The sequence below is a fragment of the Pseudophryne corroboree genome, chromosome 3 (assembly GCF_028390025.1).
Source record: "Pseudophryne corroboree isolate aPseCor3 chromosome 3, aPseCor3.hap2, whole genome shotgun sequence".
Taxonomy (NCBI): Eukaryota; Metazoa; Chordata; class Amphibia; order Anura; family Myobatrachidae; genus Pseudophryne; species Pseudophryne corroboree.
The window spans coordinates 660,941,626-660,961,949 of record NC_086446.1 but is presented as its reverse complement, the minus strand read 5'-3'; the positions used below and the strand labels follow the sequence as shown (position 1 = coordinate 660,961,949).

Below are 20,324 nucleotides of genomic sequence, written 5' to 3'. Positions count from 1 at the left end.
CTGTGGGAGGGTCTACAGGTCAATGCCTTATCCCCTATACTGGTCCTCACCACCGGGTACTGTGGAGTCTATATCAAACGGATTTTAGTAAATCCAACCTGTGCTACCTTGCCCTGGTGGATATAGTGGAGTCCCTGTGCAGTACAGTTTCCAAGCCAGCGGCGCGCTCAGTCTCCTGGGACCGCGACCGGACTGCGATTAACTGGGGGGTCCCTCTTGGGGCACCCTTTTACCTCCTCCCTGATATGCAGCACGCGATCCTGGAGAACGCCAGCGGTGGTGCGCCTCCGCTGCAAGTACCCGGGAGGTGATAGAGCCGCAGCACAGAATATCATAAAGACATAGAAAGTGCTGCGGCCCTTGAAGTCTTCTTAAAAGCTCTTTTCAGGGATGCCTAGCGCTGCCCCACCTGTTCGTGACCTGCTCTGCACGCACCAATTTACAAACTGAGCATTGGTGCCTGGAGGCGGGGTTATAGAGGAGGCGTTGCAGTGCATCCTGGGAACAGTCAAAGCTTTAGCCTGTTGGTGCCTCGGATCAAGATCCAACTCTACACCCCAATGTATTCCCTGTCGAGTCCCAGTGTGCCCCGCTGCAGGAAAAACTATTAACAATTCCATTTTTGAAAGAATTCCTACTATGCAGCATTTTTCCCACACCTGCCTAAAACTTTTGCAAAGTACTAATATATATATATATATATATATATATATATATACTGATGCATTACCATGTTGTAAAAATAAAACTTGGGGTGAGATTTATCAAACCTTCTAAAAAAGGACAAGTGGAGGTGTTGCCCATGTCATCAAATCGGGTTCTAGCTATGATTTCATAGACTGTACTAGGTAAATGATAGCTAGAATTACATTGGCTGCTATGGGAAATACCACCACTTCCTCTTTACAAGGTTTCATAAATCTTCCCCTTTGTCACCGAAGTATAAAAGGATCCCCCCTAAATAAACAGGATTTAGTGGTTAGGACCACCTTAGTGAAGGGACTGAAAGGTCACATGACTGTAAGTGGAAAGAAATACTTGATGTGGGCACCCAAGACTCTTCCTGCCATCCGCACCTCATTGCTCAGTGTAATAAGCCTTGTGCACACTCCTCTAGTACACAGTCAGTGAGAGAAACTCTTCCTGCCATCCACACCTCATAGCTCAGTGTAATAAGCCTTGTGCACACTCCCTTAGTACACAGTCAGCGAGAGAGACTCTTCCTGCCATCCACATCCCATAGCTCAGTATAATAAGCCTTCTGCTCATTCCCCTATTACAGTCAGTGAGAGAGACTCTTCCTGCCATCCACACCCCACAGCTCAGTGTAATAAGCCATGCGCACACTCCTCTATTACACAGTCAGTGAGAGAGACTCTCCCTGCCATCCACACCCCATAGCTCAGTGTAATAAGCCATGCGCACACTCCTCTAGTACAGTCAATGAGAGAGACTCTTCCTGCCATCCACACCTCATAGCTCAGTGTAATAAGCCATGCGCACACTCCTCTAGTACAGTCAGTGAGACTCTTCCTGCCATCCACACCCCATAGCTCAGTGTAATAAGCCTTGTGCACACTCCTCTAGTACACAGTCAGTGAGAGAGACTCTTCCTGCCATCCACACCTCATAGCTCAGTGCAATAAGCCATGCGCACACTCCCCTAGTACACAATTAGTGAGAGAGACTCTTCCTGCCATCCATACCCCATAGCTCAGTGTAATAAGCCTTGCGCACACTCCTCTAGTACACAGTCAGTGAGAGAGACTCTTCCTGCCATCCACACCCCATAGCTCAGTGTAATAAGCCATGCGCACACTCCTGTAGTACGCAGTCAGTGAGAGAGACTCTTCCCGCCATCCACATCCCATAGCTCAGTGTAATAAGCCTTGTGCACACTCCTCTAGTACACTTTCATGGAGACAGACTCTTCACTCCCCAGTGTAGCTTTTTCTAACTTTGCACAGTACAGATTTAAATCTACTGTCACTAAGAAGGAATACAAACGAGCTGTATATACAAACTTGGAATAAAAATCTAATAGCTGTAAGAGGTTATTGAGATCATGGAATAAGAATCTCTCGTGTAAACTATGTAAATACGTCTCTGACAATTCCACTTCACCTGCGTCATCATGTGGCGCTCCTGAGCTTCCGCAGCTTTGTCTACCCACACGCAGGGTAATACAGCCATTTTCATGCAGGCAGAAGAGGACGTCCCTCTGGAAGCACGGGCTCACCTAGACAATGAAGTATCACACTGAGGAGCGACTGGGCACATTACAAAGTATCACAGCGAAACCAAGCAATAGAACAAAAGAAGTTACAGATGTATCTTCAATCACCTTGCCTCAATATGCCATGCAGCGCAAGACGCCTGACGTGAGTAAGCTGCGCCAAGCGGTGTAGCAGGTTTTTTCTTTTCACCCAAATGTGTATCTTATTACAACGTGATATGACAACCCTTCATATACATGTGTCCTCATACACTATTGCTCCAGTTACACCAAACATACCTGCCCGGAGTGCCAGGTCCCATGCGGCTCGGCCTGTGACAAACGTCTTTTTCAAGCCTTTTTCACCCTAATGTGTGACTGAATTGCAATGCAACAAAACCGCTTCACGAAACTGAACTTTAATTTGAGATGTGATCTATGTCTGACAGAGTCTGAAAGTGTACATGAAGCACAACAGAACTTGGTGTGAAGAAACGCTGCAGCTGCATCGTAGCACTTCGTACACAGATTCAGATTCATTCCCACAGATATACAAGTGGCGCATTGTCAGATTAATCAGCGCAGAATTGTGGCGTGGGTTTTGGTACATAGCAATTAAGGCACACATTTTGTCGAAAAAGACCTGAAATGGACGCTCAGCCAACCTGGCGTGTCGGGAAGGGATGGCACAACTGCAGCAATAGTGTATGAGGACACATCTGTATATGAAGGGGTCTTTCCCATCTTTTGCAAATCTGTAATGTTTAAACGAAATGTTAGCCTGAGCTCTGCAAGTCTTTCACTGTAGCTTCGTTGAAGAGATTAGTATTAGCCACAACTATATCAGGTTCACATGAGTGGAGCTTTGCGTTATGTGACCAATGCATTATAGGCAACTATGTAATGATTATACCTGCAGGAAAGGGACTCCGGTCCTCTCAATAGCTACAACGCCCACAGTCTGGTTCACCTCTAGATCCAAGATGAGGATTTCCCTGGGATACAGCAGCAGCATGTGGTTGCGTTTGGAAGGCAAGTAAGACAGTTGCAGGCACTCGTTCAGTGTTACGGCCTCAGCACTGCAAAATTAATGAACAGCTTGTTACAGAATGCAGCAACCACTTACAGCAGTGCCAGCATCTTACATTACAGACATGTATCACACAGGTGGATTTTCATCCATGTGCTACTGTACATCGGTTTTGTTTAGCTTTCTCTTCATTTTTCACATTGCATGGTAATTTCTTAGTTTATTCATCATAATCTGACTGTGTTACATTACATGAAGTGAGGCGGGTGTGCCAGAAAGCTCAGTTACTCTGCTAGTCAGAGACAGGTACAGTAACTCATACACCTAATTATCAATCAATCAATCAATGCTGTTTATATCGATTAACAGTGCTCCATTTCTGCCATCATCACCTGATGGTGCTGAACACACTGCCATCAGGCTACCGGCAGTTGATCCTTCTATACAGGGGGTTATCTGTCCGTCATACAATTTATTATTCCCTTAGACAATTTATTACCACAGTATTTGGCATGCACTTCTAAATCAATTACCTTCCATTTCATTTGGTGAACTTACATGGCTTTCTCTGTCATTTTAAAGAACACTATTTTACATGTATATCATTAGCATTTTCACTGACATTTATTAATGTATATTATTTATTATTACATGCAGGCACGTTATTGTTCATTATTACATATTTTTTACCCAGGCTGATTAATTCCTAAGGATGTCCATGAGGAAGCTCCATGACATACATTTATGTTTTTGTATCCCCATTAACAGGTTTATTTCACTGAAGCCGCATTGCCTTCTGCTTGTCCTTATACTCTCGAAGGGATGCGTTTAAGATGCCAGCTGTCGGAAGGGGTAAGGGGAGAGGGGGGAACATACTTACCTCACCCTAGCCAGGATTTCACACTTCAGGGTTCCCGTTCTGCAGTCAGTCATACTGAATCCACTTTTGAATATACTGAATATTTTTACATTACTAAATTCTGCAGTTTTAAATCACCTTTGTTATCATTATTATAAAGTACTTAGGGGGCAGATGTATTAATCCTGGAGAAGTGATAAAGCAGTAATAAGTGGAAGGTGATAATGCGCCAGCTAATCAGCTCCTAACTGTCAATTTACACATTGGAGCTGATTGTCTGGTGCGTTACTACCTTGCACTTATCACTGCTTTATCACTTCTTCAGGCTTAATACATCTGCCCCTTTATCTTAGGGTGTTAATATTTTAATAGGGTAACGTCTTTCCTTTTTTTTACTTCTAATCTCCACATCACTCACTAGACTATGTTACCCTCTCATAATAGACGTTAGTAAATTTACCCTAAGTGGGAGGGTTTCTTTTAGAACTGGTGATGTTGCCCATAGCAACCAATCAGATTATATCTATTATCTTCTAGAAGCAGCTAGATCAGAGGTTCTCAAACGCGGTTCTCAAGGCACCCCAGCGGTCCAAGTTTTAAGTATATCCATGCTTGGCCACAGGTGACTTAGTTAGTACCTCAGCCAGTTTGATTGAACCATCTGTGCTGAGCAATGGATATATCTAAAACCTGGACTGTTGGGGTGCCTTGAGGACTGCGTTTGAGAACCTTTGAGATAGATAAATATTAAGTAGAATCTGATTGGTTGCTATGAGCAACAGCCCCAGTTCTAAAAAAAACTCCCACCTAAATTTACCCCATTGTTGGGTCTGGTGCTACTTTTGGGAAGTCTGATCAACAGAAAACCAAACTGTGTCCCTGTAGTCAGCACTGGGACTCTTCACTTAATGAAACATTTACAGCCTTATCCTTTTAAATTAAGTTGCCTGGTGCGAGTAAGCCATGACGTGCGATGTACTATCTTTTTCGCGACGCAACAAAACCGCTTCATGAGACGGCGCTGATTAATTTGATACATAACACATGGTTGCACGCAGATATACGAGTCTGAATCTGTATATGAATCACAATTGAATTTGGCTAAGAAAAAAAAAAGCCATGGCCGTTGCATTGTAGCACTTCGTATACAGATTAGGTCTCGCACACAGATATACAAATGTTGCATGTCAAATTAATCAGTGAAGTGTGGTAATGTGGTTTTGAGGTATCACATTGTGAAAACGTCGCTACATTGCACACCACACAAACACAAAATTACAGAAGGGCTTTGGGAGGAAACAAGGTGTAGGAAACACAAAATAAAAATGACTTGTGGACAATGAGCTCTGTCAGCAAGCTTAGTAACAACATAAGAAGAGCTAAATAACTTTATTTTTCCACACCTTTAACCCTTAATATTTATATTACACAAGCACAAAAGGGAACAATAAGGTACCGTGGAGTAAATGTATGATACCGGCACATATCATGTCGGTATCACTCTTCCCGATTCGCCTCTTTACCAAGGTAAAGCGGAAAGCACTCTTGCAGAGACGTATTAACATCTTGGCTGCTGGAGAGGGGGAGTGAAAACTCCCCCCTCCGGCGATGACTGTCAGTGGCCACAGAGCATCAGCCTAGTGCTGATGTGCTGCGTCTCTCCCCCCCAGCCAGCTCACTGGGCATGCACGAGATTTCGCAAGTCTCAGGATATCTCACATGCAGCTCAAAGACAGCAGCCGCCGCAGCCAGGGACAGCAGCTGTCAAAATCTATGGCTGTCAGGGTGTGCTGATTAAAATCAACTTGATTTAAATCACGATTTAAAAAAAAAAAAATATATATATATATATATATATATATATATATATATATATATTGATTTTTTCACACCCTGATAGTTGCACAGCGCCCCTGTCATACATGGGGGAAAAGGGGTATCAGTGCACATAATATAGATACCACTTCCCCCCGACATAATACATCTACCCCTGTATGCCTTTAAATGTAGATCCATAATTATGAAGCCTATGCGACAACAACTTACAGCACTGTGGAAGTGGGTTAGCACCAGGACTATTTGAATAAAACAGGACAAATAAATATGTCTCACTGCGCAGTGTCAAAATCGTTTTATCTGGTCAGAGACATTTTGTGAGGAGAAAATACACTGATGCGGGTTACACCCACCTGGGCTTCTCATTGGTAATGAGAATCTTAACCTTGTTTAATGCTTTCTTGGCACCTGTAGCAGTCACAGGTTTGGCATGTGCGGGGCTGGCGTGAGGGCTGGAGATATAGACTTTCCTTCCGCTGCTGGTTGGAGGCTTAGACGGAGAAAAGTCAGAGACAAACACGATGCCCTCACTGGTCAGCACTGGGGGAGATAAAGTGCAATGTTTTTGGTAACAATGGCATACAGTAAATAGGCTTAATCATCTCACCTTCTGCATTTCATGACTGATACTCACAGGCAAGTTGGGAAGGTTGGAAAGGGTTGAAGGAGAAGGTCAGGATGTTCTCTGCGTAGCTCTTCTTCCAAAGTTTGGTCCCAGTGTCCGCGTTCCATAGCACAATGAGATTGGGAGGATGCACAGCCAGCAGCAGATCGCGGGATGCATCCTGGCTCCATAACCACTGCATGTCTGCATTCGGGACATATAATACGTTATGGGAGTGGGAGGCAGAAGCATAAATAGATCGATGAAAGCCAACTACCTCCAAATAGTACACAAGGCTGCTACTAGTAATTAGACTGCTTAAGATTCCAAAAGCGCAATAAAAGAGCTAAAAAATATTGGGGGTCATTCCGAGTTGTTCGCTCGCAAGCGGATTTTAGCAGATTTGCTCATGCTAAGCCGCCGCCTACTGGGATTGAATCTTAGCATCTTAAAATTGCGAACGAAGTATTCGCAATATTGCGATTACACACCTCGTAGCAGTTTCTGAGTAGCTTCAGACTTACTCGGCATCTGCGATCATTTCAGTGCTTGTCGTTCCTGGTTTGACGTCACAAACACACCCAGCGTTCGCCCAGACACTCCCCCGTTTCTCCGGCCACTCCTGCGTTTTTTCCGGAAACGGTAGCGTTTTTTCCCACACGCCCATAAAACGGCCTGTTTCCGCCCAGTAACACCCATTTCCTGTCAATCACATTACGATCGCCAGAACAATGAAAATGCCGTGAGTAAAATTCCTACCTGCATAGAAAATTTACTTGGCGCAGTCACAGTGCGGACATTGCGCATGCGCATTAAGTGGAAAATCGCTGCGATGCGAAGATTTTTACCGAGCGAACAACTCGGAATGACCCCCATTGTTCCAAAAATAACATAAAAAAATCTACATGACATAAAACAAAACAGAGCAAGAACTGGGATGATGCTACGTGCTACATTTTGCCATGGGAATTAGGATACTCTTTACAACGACATATTATACCCACAGAACAGACGACAAGACTCTTTAAAGCATCTGACACAGATTTATAGAAGTGATATCTTGTTGTAAAAACAAAGACTTGTAATCACCAAGCCTATTCTCTCCTGAAAGCGACTATGACAGCTGCCATCTTTCATTTTAGAATCTCCTCACTCATTTGCATCCAAAAGAAAAAAACAGGATGATTAGAAGTGTAAATCTTTATGGCGCAATTAGTAAACATCATAAAAAAGTAGTTTACTGTAGATAATAATTAGCCTATGGCAATAAGTTAGTTTTAAAATACAGCTGTACTTCAATATGACATAATTTTGATATGTTTGTCTACAAATGGTCAGAACATTCCTGAAAATCTGGCCTATTTTAAGTAGTTACAGATGCATCCTCATACACTGTAGCTTCTGTATCGTCAAACAGCCCTCCTCGGTTCCCCAGGTCCAGTGTGCGTCGGCCGCACCAAGCGTTTTTTCTTTTGTGTCTTATTCACACAAATAACTGGAAGTGGCAAAACAACTTAGATTGCACTGATCAATTTGATTTGCAACATTTGTACATATGTGTACAAAGTGACTTATGTGTAATTTCTAAACTCCATGGGGTTGTTTCTGAGGTACACATATGTCCTCATACATACCCTGTGTACACTGTTGCCGCATTCACTTAAAATATCCCATCCCAGTATGCCATGTCCCATGTGATGGCTTTTTTGCATCTCTTGCTTGAATGTGTGTCTTAAACGCAATGTGATGTGACAAAACAGTTTTACGAAACTGCGCTGATTAATTTGATATGCAACACTTGTAAATATATGTGCGGCCGTGTCTGAAGCTGCATACGAAGTTCTGTTATGCTTCATCTGCAACTTTTTACATGTTTAAAATTAATTCCTGTGTCACAGTCAAGCATCTCTCAATCACTGCGAGTGGTGTTTCTTTGTGTCTGCGAGGCAATATAATACGCAAAATAAAAATAAAAAGATGGTATGCTATTCATCTCAGAGTGGCTCAAACACAATGTGCGTCTCATGCCTTTAGGCATATTGACACGACATGTATGAGGACACATCTGTATAGTGAAGTAATAGTAATTATAGGGATCATTTCTTACCATGAATGGGTTTAGAGTGCTCCTGTATTTCGCATCGTGTTGTGCCAGAAGTAACATCCCAGACCACTATTTTCCCGCTGGTATCAGCAGATGCCAAACGCAGGGCATAGGGAGAGCCCAGATTGTGGTGATAGTTTTCCCTGGCCCATTTAACCTGCATAGATGGAGAGAACAAAAAACTTGACAAATCCTACAGCAGCTCTGCTTTACATACTGAATGTAATGTGTGCACATCCAGCCGCAGTTTTACAGATAACAGTGCCCTAAAGAGCTAACAATCTGCACAAAGGAGAAGCTTCAACAACATACATTTCATAAGTGAGATTTAAGGGTTAAAGGAAGCAAGAATAGTCTAAAACAGGGATGGTGGACAGAAGGAATGTTAAATGAGAAAGAAAGACCAATGTATGCAGCAATTTCCATTATGGGTGCTTCTTAGGAAAATTATACAGGTGAACAGAGGTGAGAAAAATTGGGTTTTTGTCTTACCTGTAAAATCCTTTTTTCTGAATCCATTGTGAACACTGGGAAAGTGGGTATGGGTGGAGCTTAGGCAACAGGTACCAAGGAGTTAAACTTTCTCTGAGTGCAGCCCTGCCACTTCCTCCCACATACCCTACCTGCATCCCCATGAAGCCAATTTGACTATATTAGCCCCAAGGAACAGGAGGAAAGGAGAGGAAGAGATAAAACGGCACAAACATGCAATACTAGGCACACCTAGCAACTTGGTGAAGAGTGTTGGAAGGTCAGGAAACCCCCAGCCAGCCAGGGGTGTCTATTATCCACCATGCATTTAGAAAAAAGGATTTTACATTTAAGTAAAATATCCAGTTTCTTCTTTCATTCCCTGGTGGACACTGGGACGTCCTAAAGTTGACCCTTCACAGGTGGTAACATTCTTGTGCTGCACTAACGACCTGATGCCCAAAAGCCACATCGGCAGCGGCAAAAAGGTGTCAAAACTGTAACATTTTATGAAAGTGTGAGCGGAGGACCATGTGCCCGCTTTACAGAGTTGCGCTGCGGAGGCCTCAACAGCCTGAGTAGAATGAGCTTTGACTGAGGCAGAAATAGATCTTTTAGCCAAAAGATAAGCCTAATGAATGATCAGACGTAACCAATGAGCCAAGGTCTAGTTTGCATCATATAAGATGAAGAGCGAGTTCATTTTGCATAAATCCATAGGTCAGCGCACACAGGTGCGAAAGGCTCGCACCACATCGAGCGTGAGGAGATAACGGAAATCGGACAGGAGAAAAAGAAGGGACCATGATTTCATGATTGATATGGAATCGGGAAACTACCTTCGGTAGATAATCAAGACAGGTGCAAAGCACCACACAGTCCGAGTGGATAATAAGAAAGGGAATGAGAAAGTGCACGCAAGTCTAAGACACGGCATGCTGAGGCAATAGCCAACAAGAACACATATTCCGTGTGAGCCACCGGAGATCAACAGAGTCCAGGTGCTCAAAGGTTGAAATGCTGAAGGATGTCGAGCACCAAGGGCAAGTCCCATGGATGCACTGGAGAAACAAAGGGGGGCTGGATGTGTAGCAGGTATGGATCGCAGCAGATTTAGCCACACAGCGTTGAAATAAGACCGAAAGTGTTGACACCTGTACCTTAAGGGAAGTTAAGCGTAGCCCTAGGTCCAAACCAGTCTGCAAAAAAGGCCAAGACCCTAGAAAGACGGTATATGAGAGTGTCTAGTCTGCGTGTAGAACACCACTGGAAATATATGCGCCATACATGATAAATGCATGCATACGAGGCTTTCCTAGCAGAAAGCAATGCTTTAATAACCGACTCCGACAAACCTCTCGCCCTTAAGACTGATTTCTCAATAGCCACCCCGTCACAGTTAGTCATGTTAGGTCGGGATGAAGGCACGAAGGGTCCTGGGACAGAAGATCCAGCCGGAGAGTCAAATGCCATGGAAGGGGCTATGGAAAGTTTGAGGAGGTCAGCATAACTTCTGCAGCCAGTCTGGGATGATTAAGATGCCTGTGACCCTTTCCTGCTTCAACTTGCGGAGAAATCATGGAAGGCGGAGTGACAGGAGAAAAGGATAATACTAGTAGGAATGGCTAGGGTGTTGCCAGGGCATCTACGAAGAAACGCGTCTGGAGACCATCAGAACTATGTGTGGATGACCCCAGTGATGAAACAGCATCTAGAACACTTCGGGATATAGAGATCATTCCCCCGAGTGAACGTCCTGTCTGCTGAGGAAATCCGCCTCCTAATTCTGAACTCCCAGAATGTAGACTGCTGGCAGCTTGGTGAGAAAGTGTCCCGCCCAACAGAGAATGTGATTAACCACCATCATAGTGACATGGCTTTTGGTCCCTCCCTGATGGTTGATATAGGCGATGGCCCTTGCATTGTCAGACTGAACTTTCACAGCCTTGTGGCTCAAGAAGAGCTTTGCCTGACAAAAAACACAGAGTACACTTACGGAGTTCCAGTACACTGATGGAGAGGCTCGATCACTGAACAAACCACCTTTCTTTAAAGGAGTGACTGCCGGTGACGGCAAAACCTAACCCAAGACTAGCATCTGTTGTTAGAAGGGCCCAGTCCTGGATCAGGAATGGGTGACTCTTGTCCAGATGAGAGGAGTGGAGCCACCACAGGAGATAAAGGCGTACTTCCCTGGAACGAACCATTGTCTGGGCTTTGAGTCCTAGTGCGGAGACATTCCACCTCTGGAGAAGTTCCAGCTGTAGGGGCCTGGAATGGAATTGGGAGTCTTTGACCATGTTGAAGGAGGAGACCATGTTTCCCAGAACCTGCATACAGAAGTGTACCAAGACTTTGCAACATTAGAGAAAGTCCCGTGCCAAGGACTGAAGCGATATCAGTTTGTCCCTGGTAGGAAGACCCTTTGCGCACAGGAGTCCAATAGAGCCCATAGATGAATCATGGAGTGAGATGGGGTGAGACTAAACTTGTGCCAATTTATGAGCCAGTTATGAGACTGGAGCAAGGCCAGTGCCAGCTAAAGATGTGGTTGGAGAGTGCCCTGGTACTAGGCCATCAACTCGAATACCATGAATCCAAAAGGCAAGCAGCAATCACTGTTTTGATCTTGGTGAAAACTCTCTAAGTTGTCAAGAAACTGAACTGTTGTACCTAAATATTGATAATGGTCATTTTTTACTGCAAAACGAAGGAACCTCTAAAGATTGTCCCGGCTTCCGGGATGTCCAGGGAGGCCATGTAATCCCCTGGTCCCACAGTCTGCATGATGGATCAGTGACTCCATCCAGAACCTGGGGACCCTAAGGCAGAGGTTCCCAAACGCGGTCCTCAAGGCACCCCAACAGTCCAGGTTTTAGGTATATCCGTGGATCAGCACAGATGGTTAAATCAAATTGATTAAGGTGCTAATTAAGAAACCTGTGGCCAAGCATGGATACATTTAAAACCAGGACCATTGTGGTGCCTTGAGGACCGTGTTTGGGAACCTCTGTCCTAAGGGACAGGTTCAGCTGCTTGAGCCGAAGGATGGGACGGAAGGAACAGTCTGGCTTTTGTACTGAAAATAGATTCTTGTAAAACCATGTACCTCTTTGAGGGTGCAGAACCGGGATGATTACATTCCATGACAGAAGGTACAGGATGGAGTCGTGGAGAGCGGCAGCCTTGCCTCTTTGGACTGGGAGACCTGTGGTAAAGAATTACACTGGAGTGCGTTCCCAAAAGGTGAGGTAATAAACTCGGGAAACAATGCCCCTGACCCACAAGTTGGTCGTCATCACCAGCCACCGGTTGGTAAAATGTATTAGACAGCTGCCCACCTGTTGAGATTCCAGGTAGGGACCAACCCAGTCATGCCGCAGGTTTGTCTGTCTGTTTAGGGGCCTGATGATGACCTGACCAGAACTGTAGGCCTTTAGATTTGGAAACCTTACAGGAAGAAGGGTGGACTCTAGCAGAAGATTGCTTTTTGCTTTTCCTTGTGGCTGAAAGGAAAACTGTTTGGCCTTAGGAGCTGCTGAGGTCAGGAAGGCCGAAGCTGCCACTGTAGCCACAATCTTGTCCAGCTCTGTCTTTCGAAAAGTAAAGGCTCTAGGGACCCTTCCAAGACTCACTATCGGCATTCCAATTTAGCAGCCAAAGTGCTCACCTACCGGCCACGGAAGATGCTGAAATACTGAAGTGATAGTGCCAGAATCAAGGGCTGCTTTGCTCTGGTATGCAGAAGCTTCCCTAATATGATCCAACATAGACAGGAATTCAGAACGGCAATGGATCTGAGGCCCTTGTCTAAGGAGTCCTCCCAGCTGCCAATGGCTTTGGATACCCATGCAGAGGAAGGGGCCAAACACACAGACGCACCAGTATTAGTGAACTTGGGGGGGGTTATTCAGGTTTGTTAGCAAACCAAAAAAGTTGGCAATTGGGTAAAACCATGTGGCACTGCAGGTGGGACAGATGTAACATGCAGAGAGATTTAGATTTGTGTGGGTTACACTGTTTCTGTGCATAGTAAATACTGGCTGCTTAATTTCGACACTGCAATTTAGATTTTCAGATTGCACACACACACCCAGATCTAAATCTCTATGCACATGTTACATTTGCACCAACTGCAGTGCAACATGGTTTTTCCCAATTGCTAACTTTTTTGGTTTGCTAACAAACCTGAATAACCCCCCCCCATGTTTTTGAAGTAATAGTGGAGGTGTTTCGGTCCCCCTGTGGAAGAGGGTAGAAAGATACGACTGCAGACTAAAAACCTTTTGTTAGGGTGTGAACAAGCATCGGCGAGGAGTTCTTCTAACTGTGCAGATGGCGCGAAGATGGATGGATCCTTCATTTATGTTTACAGAGGGGTGCTTCTGAACCCCCCACCTGATCTAGCGCCTTGATCTGTAAGACATGTCTAACCGCTTTAACCAAAGCGTCAATCCTGCTCTGTGTCCTGTGATCTTCCTGTATAGAGGAGGAGTCAACATCAGAAGTCTGAAAAGCATTGTCCTCATCCGATAAATCCTACAACTGGGAACCCTCAGAAGGAGGAATCCCTGTCTGAAAACTGTGTGTTTGACTGTAGGGACCAGTAAGTGTTGTAAGGAACTGAGAACCTGGACCAGAACCTGGACCAAAACCTGCAATGAATTTGATAAACCCCGAACCCAGGCTGGCTCTGAGAGAGATTGCTGTGGGTTCTCTACAGGAGATTGATGAGGGGTTTGCTGCAGTACCTCAGGAAAGGCTGCAGGGGGAGGTGGAATTTTGGAAGCTGCTAGCTGTGAGGCCAATTCCTGCATAGCAAGGGACAGCGATGCCACCCAATCTGGCTCTGGCATGGGAGGTACCTCAGAAGAAGGCCTACCACGTGACCCCACAGAGCAACGGTTACATATGCCAGTGTGATCCTACGCAGAGCGTGAACATTTTTCCTTACAGCCAGCCTATTTATATGCATGCAGTACAGAAGCACTCTTATTTTTGGAGGACTTAGCATAGGACCCCTTGGACAGCAGTACTGTTTAGACTAAGCAATGATACCCAACCAGGTGCAAACTGAACAGGTAGTGTGTGTATGGACGAGAGCAATGAACAAAAGAACCACAAAGAATAAGGGGAAAATGTACTAAGCAGTGATAAGTGTGGAGAAATGAGTCAGTGAAGTTGCCCGTAGCAACCAATCAGCTGCTCTGTATAATTTTAAAGTATGCAAATTATAAATGTTACTTCAATGCTGATTGGTTGCCATGAGCAACTTCTCCACTGCTTAGTACATCTCCCCCTATATCACATACAGGTAGAAATAAGCAAAACTCCCAGCTACCAAGCACCAAGAGGTGAGGAAGGGGATATGAGGAAACCTGGCATCAGAACAGTAAGGTATAGGGGAGGCAGGGGCACCACTCTTTACTGGCAGGCTGTGTGAAAGTGGCCTCCAAGCAGGCAGCAGTGGACGGAGAGAAGCTAAACTTGAAGGGAAAACCCAGGACAGGAACCAGTCAAGGGGGTGGAGAGACAGGAATAGCTCCACTCTCTCCTGGAAACCAAAGGGAACTCCCGCCTAAGATGGCATCCCTAATCACAGATTTGTTCGTGGTTGTCTAGCGGTAAAAATAAGAATTTACTCACCGGTAATTCTATTTCTCGTAGTCCGTAGTGGATGCTGGGTACTCCGTAAGGACCATGGGGAATAGACGGGCTCCGCAGGAGACTGGGCACTCTAAAAGAAAGATTAGGTACTATCTGGTGTGCACTGGCTCCTCCCTCTATGCCCCTCCTCCAGACCTCAGTTAGGGAAACTGTGCCCGGAAGAGCTGACACTACAAGGAAAGGATTTGGAATCCAGGGTAAGACTCATACCAGCCACACCAATCACACCGTACAACTTGTGATAACCATACCCAGTTAACAGTATGAACAACAGCTGAGCCTCACTGAACAGATGGCTCATAACAATAACCCTTTAGTTAAGCAATAACTATATACAAGTATTGCAGAAAATCCGCACTTGGGACGGGCTCCCAGCATCCACTACGGACTACGAGAAATAGAATTACCGGTGAGTAAATTCTTATTTTCTCTGACGTCCTAGTGGATGCTGGGTACTCCGTAAGGACCATGGGGATTATACCAAAGCTCCCAAACGGGCGGGAGAGTGCGGATGACTCTGCAGCACCGCATGAGCAACTCAAGGTCCTCCTCAGCCATGGTATCAAACTTGTAGAATTTTTCAAATGTGTTTGACCCCGACCAGGTAGCAGCTCGGCAAAGTTGTAATGCCGAGACCCCTTGGGCAGCCGCCCAAGAAGAGCCCCCTTCCTCGTGGAATGGGCTTTTACTGATTTAGGATGCGGCAGTCCAGCCGCAGAATGTGCAAGTTGAATCGTGCTACAGATCCAGCGAGCAATAGTCTGCTTTGAAGCAGGAGCACCCAGCTTGTTGGGTGCATGCAGGATAAACAGCGAGTCAGTATTTCGGACTCTAGCCGTCCTGGAAACATAGATTTTCAGGGCCCGGACTATATCCAGCAACTTGGAGGCCTCCAAGTCCCGAGTAGCCGCAGACACCACAATAGGTTGGTTCAAATGAAACGCTGATACCACCTTAGGGAGAAATTGGGGACGAATCCTCAATTCTGCCCTGTCCCTATGGAAGATCAGATAAGGGCTTTTACATGACAAAGCCGCCAATTCTGACACACGCCTAGCCGAAGCCAAGGCCAAATATATTTATATGACCACTTTCCACGTGAGATACTTCAACTCCACGTTCTGAAGTGACTCAAACAATGTGATTTTAGGAAATCCAACACTACGTTGAGATCCCAAGGTGCCACTGGAGGCACAAAAGGGGCTGAATATGCAGCACTCCCTTAACAACGTCTGAACTTCAGGCAGAGTCTTTCCTAGCCTTTAACAGCGTAGGAATCACTTCATCTGGAACGCCCTTTTCCGTTAGGATCCGGCGTTCAACCGCCAAACCATCAAACGCAGCCGCGGTAAGTCTTGGAACAGACAGGGCCCCTGCAGTAACAGGTCCTGTCTGAGAGACAGAGGCCATGGGTCCTCCGAGATCCTTTCTTGTAGTTCTGGGTACCAAGTTCTTCTTGGCCAATCCGGAACTACGAGTATAGTTCTTACTCCTCTCTTACTTACTATCCTCAGTACCTTGGGTATGAGAGGAAGAGGAGGGAACACATAAACCGACTGGTACACCCACGGTGTCACTAGTGCGTCCACAGCTATCGCCTGAGGGTCTATTGACTTGGCGCAATACTTTTTTAGCTTTTTGTTGAGGCGGGACGCCATCATGCCCACCTGTGGCCGTTCCCAACGGTTCACAATCTGCATGAAGACTTCTGGATGAAGTCCCCACTCTCCCGGGTGGAGGTCGTGCCTGCTGAGGAAGTCTGCTTCCTAGTTTTCCACACCCGGAATGAACACTGCTGACAGTGTTAGCACGTGATACTCCGCCCATCGGAGAATCCTTGTGGTTTCTGCCAACGCCATCCTGCTTCTTGAGCCGCCTTGTCGGTTTACATGGGCGACAGCCGTGATGTTGTCTGACTGAATCAGCACCGGCTGGTTTTGAAGCAGGGGTTGTGCTTGCCTTAGGGCATTGTAAATGGCCTTTAGGTCCAGAATATTTATGTGTAGGGAAGTCTCCTGACTTGACCATTGTCCTTGGAAGTTTCTTCCCTGAGTGACTGCTCCCCAACCTCGGAGGCTTGCATCCGTGGTCACCAGGACCCAGTCCTGAATGCCGAATCTGCGGCCCTCGAGAAGATGAGCACTCTGCAGCCACCACAGCAGAGACACCCTGGCCCTCGGGGACAGGGTGATCAGCCGATGCATCTGAAGATGTGATCCTCACTTGTCTAACAGGTCCAACTAAAAGTTCCTTGCATGAAACCTGCCGAAGGGAATTGCTTCGTAAGAGGTTACCATCTTTTCCAGGATTTGCGTGCAATGATGCACCGACACCTGTTTTGATTTCAGGAGGTCTCTGACCAGAGATGACAACTCCTTGGCCTTCTCCTCCGGGAGAAACACCTTCTTCTGTTCTGTGTCCAGAAACATGCCCAATATCAGCAGACGCGTCGTAGGAACCAGCTGCGACTTTGGGATATTCAGAATCCAGCCGTGCTGTTGTAGCACTTCCTGAGATAGTGCTACTCCGATCAACGACTGCTCCTTGGACCTCGCCTTTATAAGGAGATCGTCCAAGTACGGGATAATTATAACTCCCTTCTTTCGAAGGAGTATCATCATTTTGGCCATTACCTTGGAACACACCCTCGGTGCCGTGGACAGACCAAACGGCAACGCCTGGAATTGGTAATGGCAGTTCTGTACCGCAACCTTGAGGTACTCCTGGTGAGGTAGGTAACTGGGGACATGTAGGTAAGCATCCTTGATGTCCAGTGATACCATGTAATCCCCCTCTTCCAGGCTTGCAATAATCGCCCTGAGCGATTCCATTTTGAACTTGAACTTCCTTATATAAGCGTTCAAGGATTTCGAATTTAGAATGGGTCTCACCGAACCGTCTGGTTTCGGTACCACAAACATTGTGGAATAGTAACCCCGTCCCTGTTGAAGGAGGGGAACTTTTATTATCACCTGCTGGAGGTACAGCTTGTGAACTGCCGCCAGTACTACCTCCCTGTTCTGGGGAGTAGCTGGCAAGGCTGATTTGAGGTAACGGCGCGGGGGAGACGTCTCGAACTCCAGCTTGTATCCCTGAGATACCACTTGTAGAACCCAGAGATCCACCTGTGAGCGAACCCACTGGTCGCTGAAGATCCGGAGACGGGCCCCCACCGCACCTGGCTCCACATGTGGAGCCCCAGCGTCATGAGGTGGACTTAGTGGAAGCAGGGGAGGATTTTTGTTCTTGGGAACTGGCTGTATGGTGCAGCTTTTTCCCTCTACCCCTGCCTCTGGGCAGAAAGGACGCGCCTCTAACCCGCTTGCCTTTCTGAGGCCTAAAGGACTGTACTTGATAATACGGTGCTTTCTTAGGCTGTGAGGGAACCTGAGGTAAAAAAGTCGACTTCCCAGCTGTTGCTGTGGATACGAGGTCCGAAAGACCGTCCCCAAACAATTCCTCACCCTTGTAAGGCAAAATTTCCATGTGCCTTTTAGAATTAGCATCACCCGTCCACTGCCGAGTCCATAATACTCTCCTGGCAGAAATGGACATTGCATTAATTCTAGATGCCAGCCGGCAAATGTCCCTCTGTGCATCTCTCATATATAAGACTACGTCTTTAATATGCTCTATGGTTAGCAATATAGGCCCTCATTCCGAGTTGATCGCTCGCAAGGCGAATGTAGCAGAGTTACACACGCTAAGCCGCCGCCTACTGGGAGTGAATCTTAGCTTCTTAAATGTGCGACCGATGTATGCGCAATATTGCGATTACAAACGAGTTAGCAGTTTTTGAGTAGCTTCAGACTTACTCTGCCTGTGCGATCAGTTCAGTGCTTTTCGGTCCTGGCTGACGTCATAAACACACCCAGCGTTCGCCCAGGCACACCCACCGTTTCCCCGGCCACTCCTGCGTTTTCTCCGGAAACGGTAGCGTTTCCAGCCACACGCCCCTAAAACGCCGTGCATCCGCCCAGTAACACCCATTTCCTGTCAATCACAATGCGAACGTCGGAGCGATGAAAAAGCCGTGAGTAAACTTACTTTCTTCATAGTAAAGTTACTTGGCGCAGTCGCAGTGCGAACATTGCGCATGCGCACTAAGAGAATTCTCACTGCGATGCGATGAAAATCTCCGAGCGAACAACTCGGAATGAGGGCCATAGTGTCCCTGTCAAGGGAATCAATGTAATCAGACAGGGAATCAGACCACGATGCTGCAGCACTGCACATCCATGCTGAAGCAATAGCAGGTCTCAGTATAGTACCTGAGTGTGTATACACAGACTTCAGGATAGCCTCCTGCTTTCTATCTGCAGGCTCCTTTAAGGCGGCCGTATCCTGAGACGGCAGTGCCACCTTTTTTGATAAGCATGTGAGCGCCTTGTCCACCCTAGGGGATGTCTCCCAGCGTAACCTATCCGTTGGCGGGAAAGGGTACGCCAGTAGTAACCGTTTAGAAATTACTAGTTTCTTATCTGGTGAACCCCACGCTTCTTCACACAATTCGTTTAACTCATCAGATGGGGGAAAAGTCACTGGCTGCTTTTTCTCCCCAAACATAATACCCTTTTTTGTGGTAACCGGGTTAATGTCAGAAATGTGCAACACATTTTTCATTGCCGTAATCATGCATCGGATGGCCCTAGTGCAGTGGTTCTCAAACTCGGTCCTCAGGACCCCACACAGTGCATGTTTTGCAGGTAACCCAGCAAGTGCACAGGTGTATTAATTACTCACTGACACATTTTAAAAGGTCCACAGGTGGAGCTAATTATTTCACTTGTGATTTTGTGAGGAGACCTGCAAAATATGCACTGTGTGGGGTCCTGAGGACCGAGTTTGAGAACCTGTGCCCTAGTGGATTATATATTTGTCACATCCTCGTCGACACTGGAGTCAGACTCCGTGTCGACATCTGTGTCTGCCATCTGAGGTAGCGGGCGTTTTTGAGCCCCTGACGGCCTCTGAGATGCCTGGGCAGGCGCGGGCTGAGATGCCGGCTGTCCAAAAGCTGCGTCATCGAACCTTCTATGTAAGGAGTTGACACTGTCGGTTAATACCTTCCACATATCCATCCACTCAGGTGTCGGCCCCGCAGGGGGCGACATCACACTTATCGGCACCTACTCTGCCTCCACGTAAGCGTCCTCATCAAACATGTCGACACAGCCGTACCGACACACCGCACACACACACAGGGAATGCTCTGACTGAGGACAGGACCCCACAAAGTCCTTTGGGGAGACAGAGAGAGAGTATGCCAGCACACACCACAGCGCTATATAAACAGGGATTTACACTAACAAAAGTGAATTTTCACTATAGCTGCTTAATATACTCAGTTTGCGCCTAAATTTAGTGCCCCCCCTCTCTTTTTTACCCTTTGAGCCTGGAAACTGCAGGGGAGAGCCTGGGGAGCTGTCTTCCAGCGGAGCTGTGAAGAGAAAATGGCGCCGGTGTGCTGAGGGAGATAGCCCCGCCCCCTTCTCGGCGGACTTCTCCCGCTTTTTTATATACTTTTATGGCGGGGGA

The 20,324-nt window shown here is 46.4% G+C and overlaps 1 protein-coding gene across 1 annotated transcript in view; it reads right to left on the bottom strand.

Moving 5' to 3' along the window:
• The window catches only part of WDR11 (WD repeat domain 11), a 251,037-nt gene that overhangs the window by 203,688 nt on the left and 27,025 nt on the right, over positions 1-20,324 (bottom strand). The window contains exons 3-7 of the mRNA XM_063961836.1: positions 8,652-8,805; positions 6,575-6,748; positions 6,294-6,480; positions 3,129-3,294; positions 2,125-2,239 (exon numbers count right to left, since the gene is read on the bottom strand). Coding sequence (XP_063817906.1) covers positions 2,125-2,239; positions 3,129-3,294; positions 6,294-6,480; positions 6,575-6,748; positions 8,652-8,805 — 796 coding nt within the window. The remainder of the gene's footprint in view (positions 1-2,124; positions 2,240-3,128; positions 3,295-6,293; positions 6,481-6,574; positions 6,749-8,651; positions 8,806-20,324) is intronic.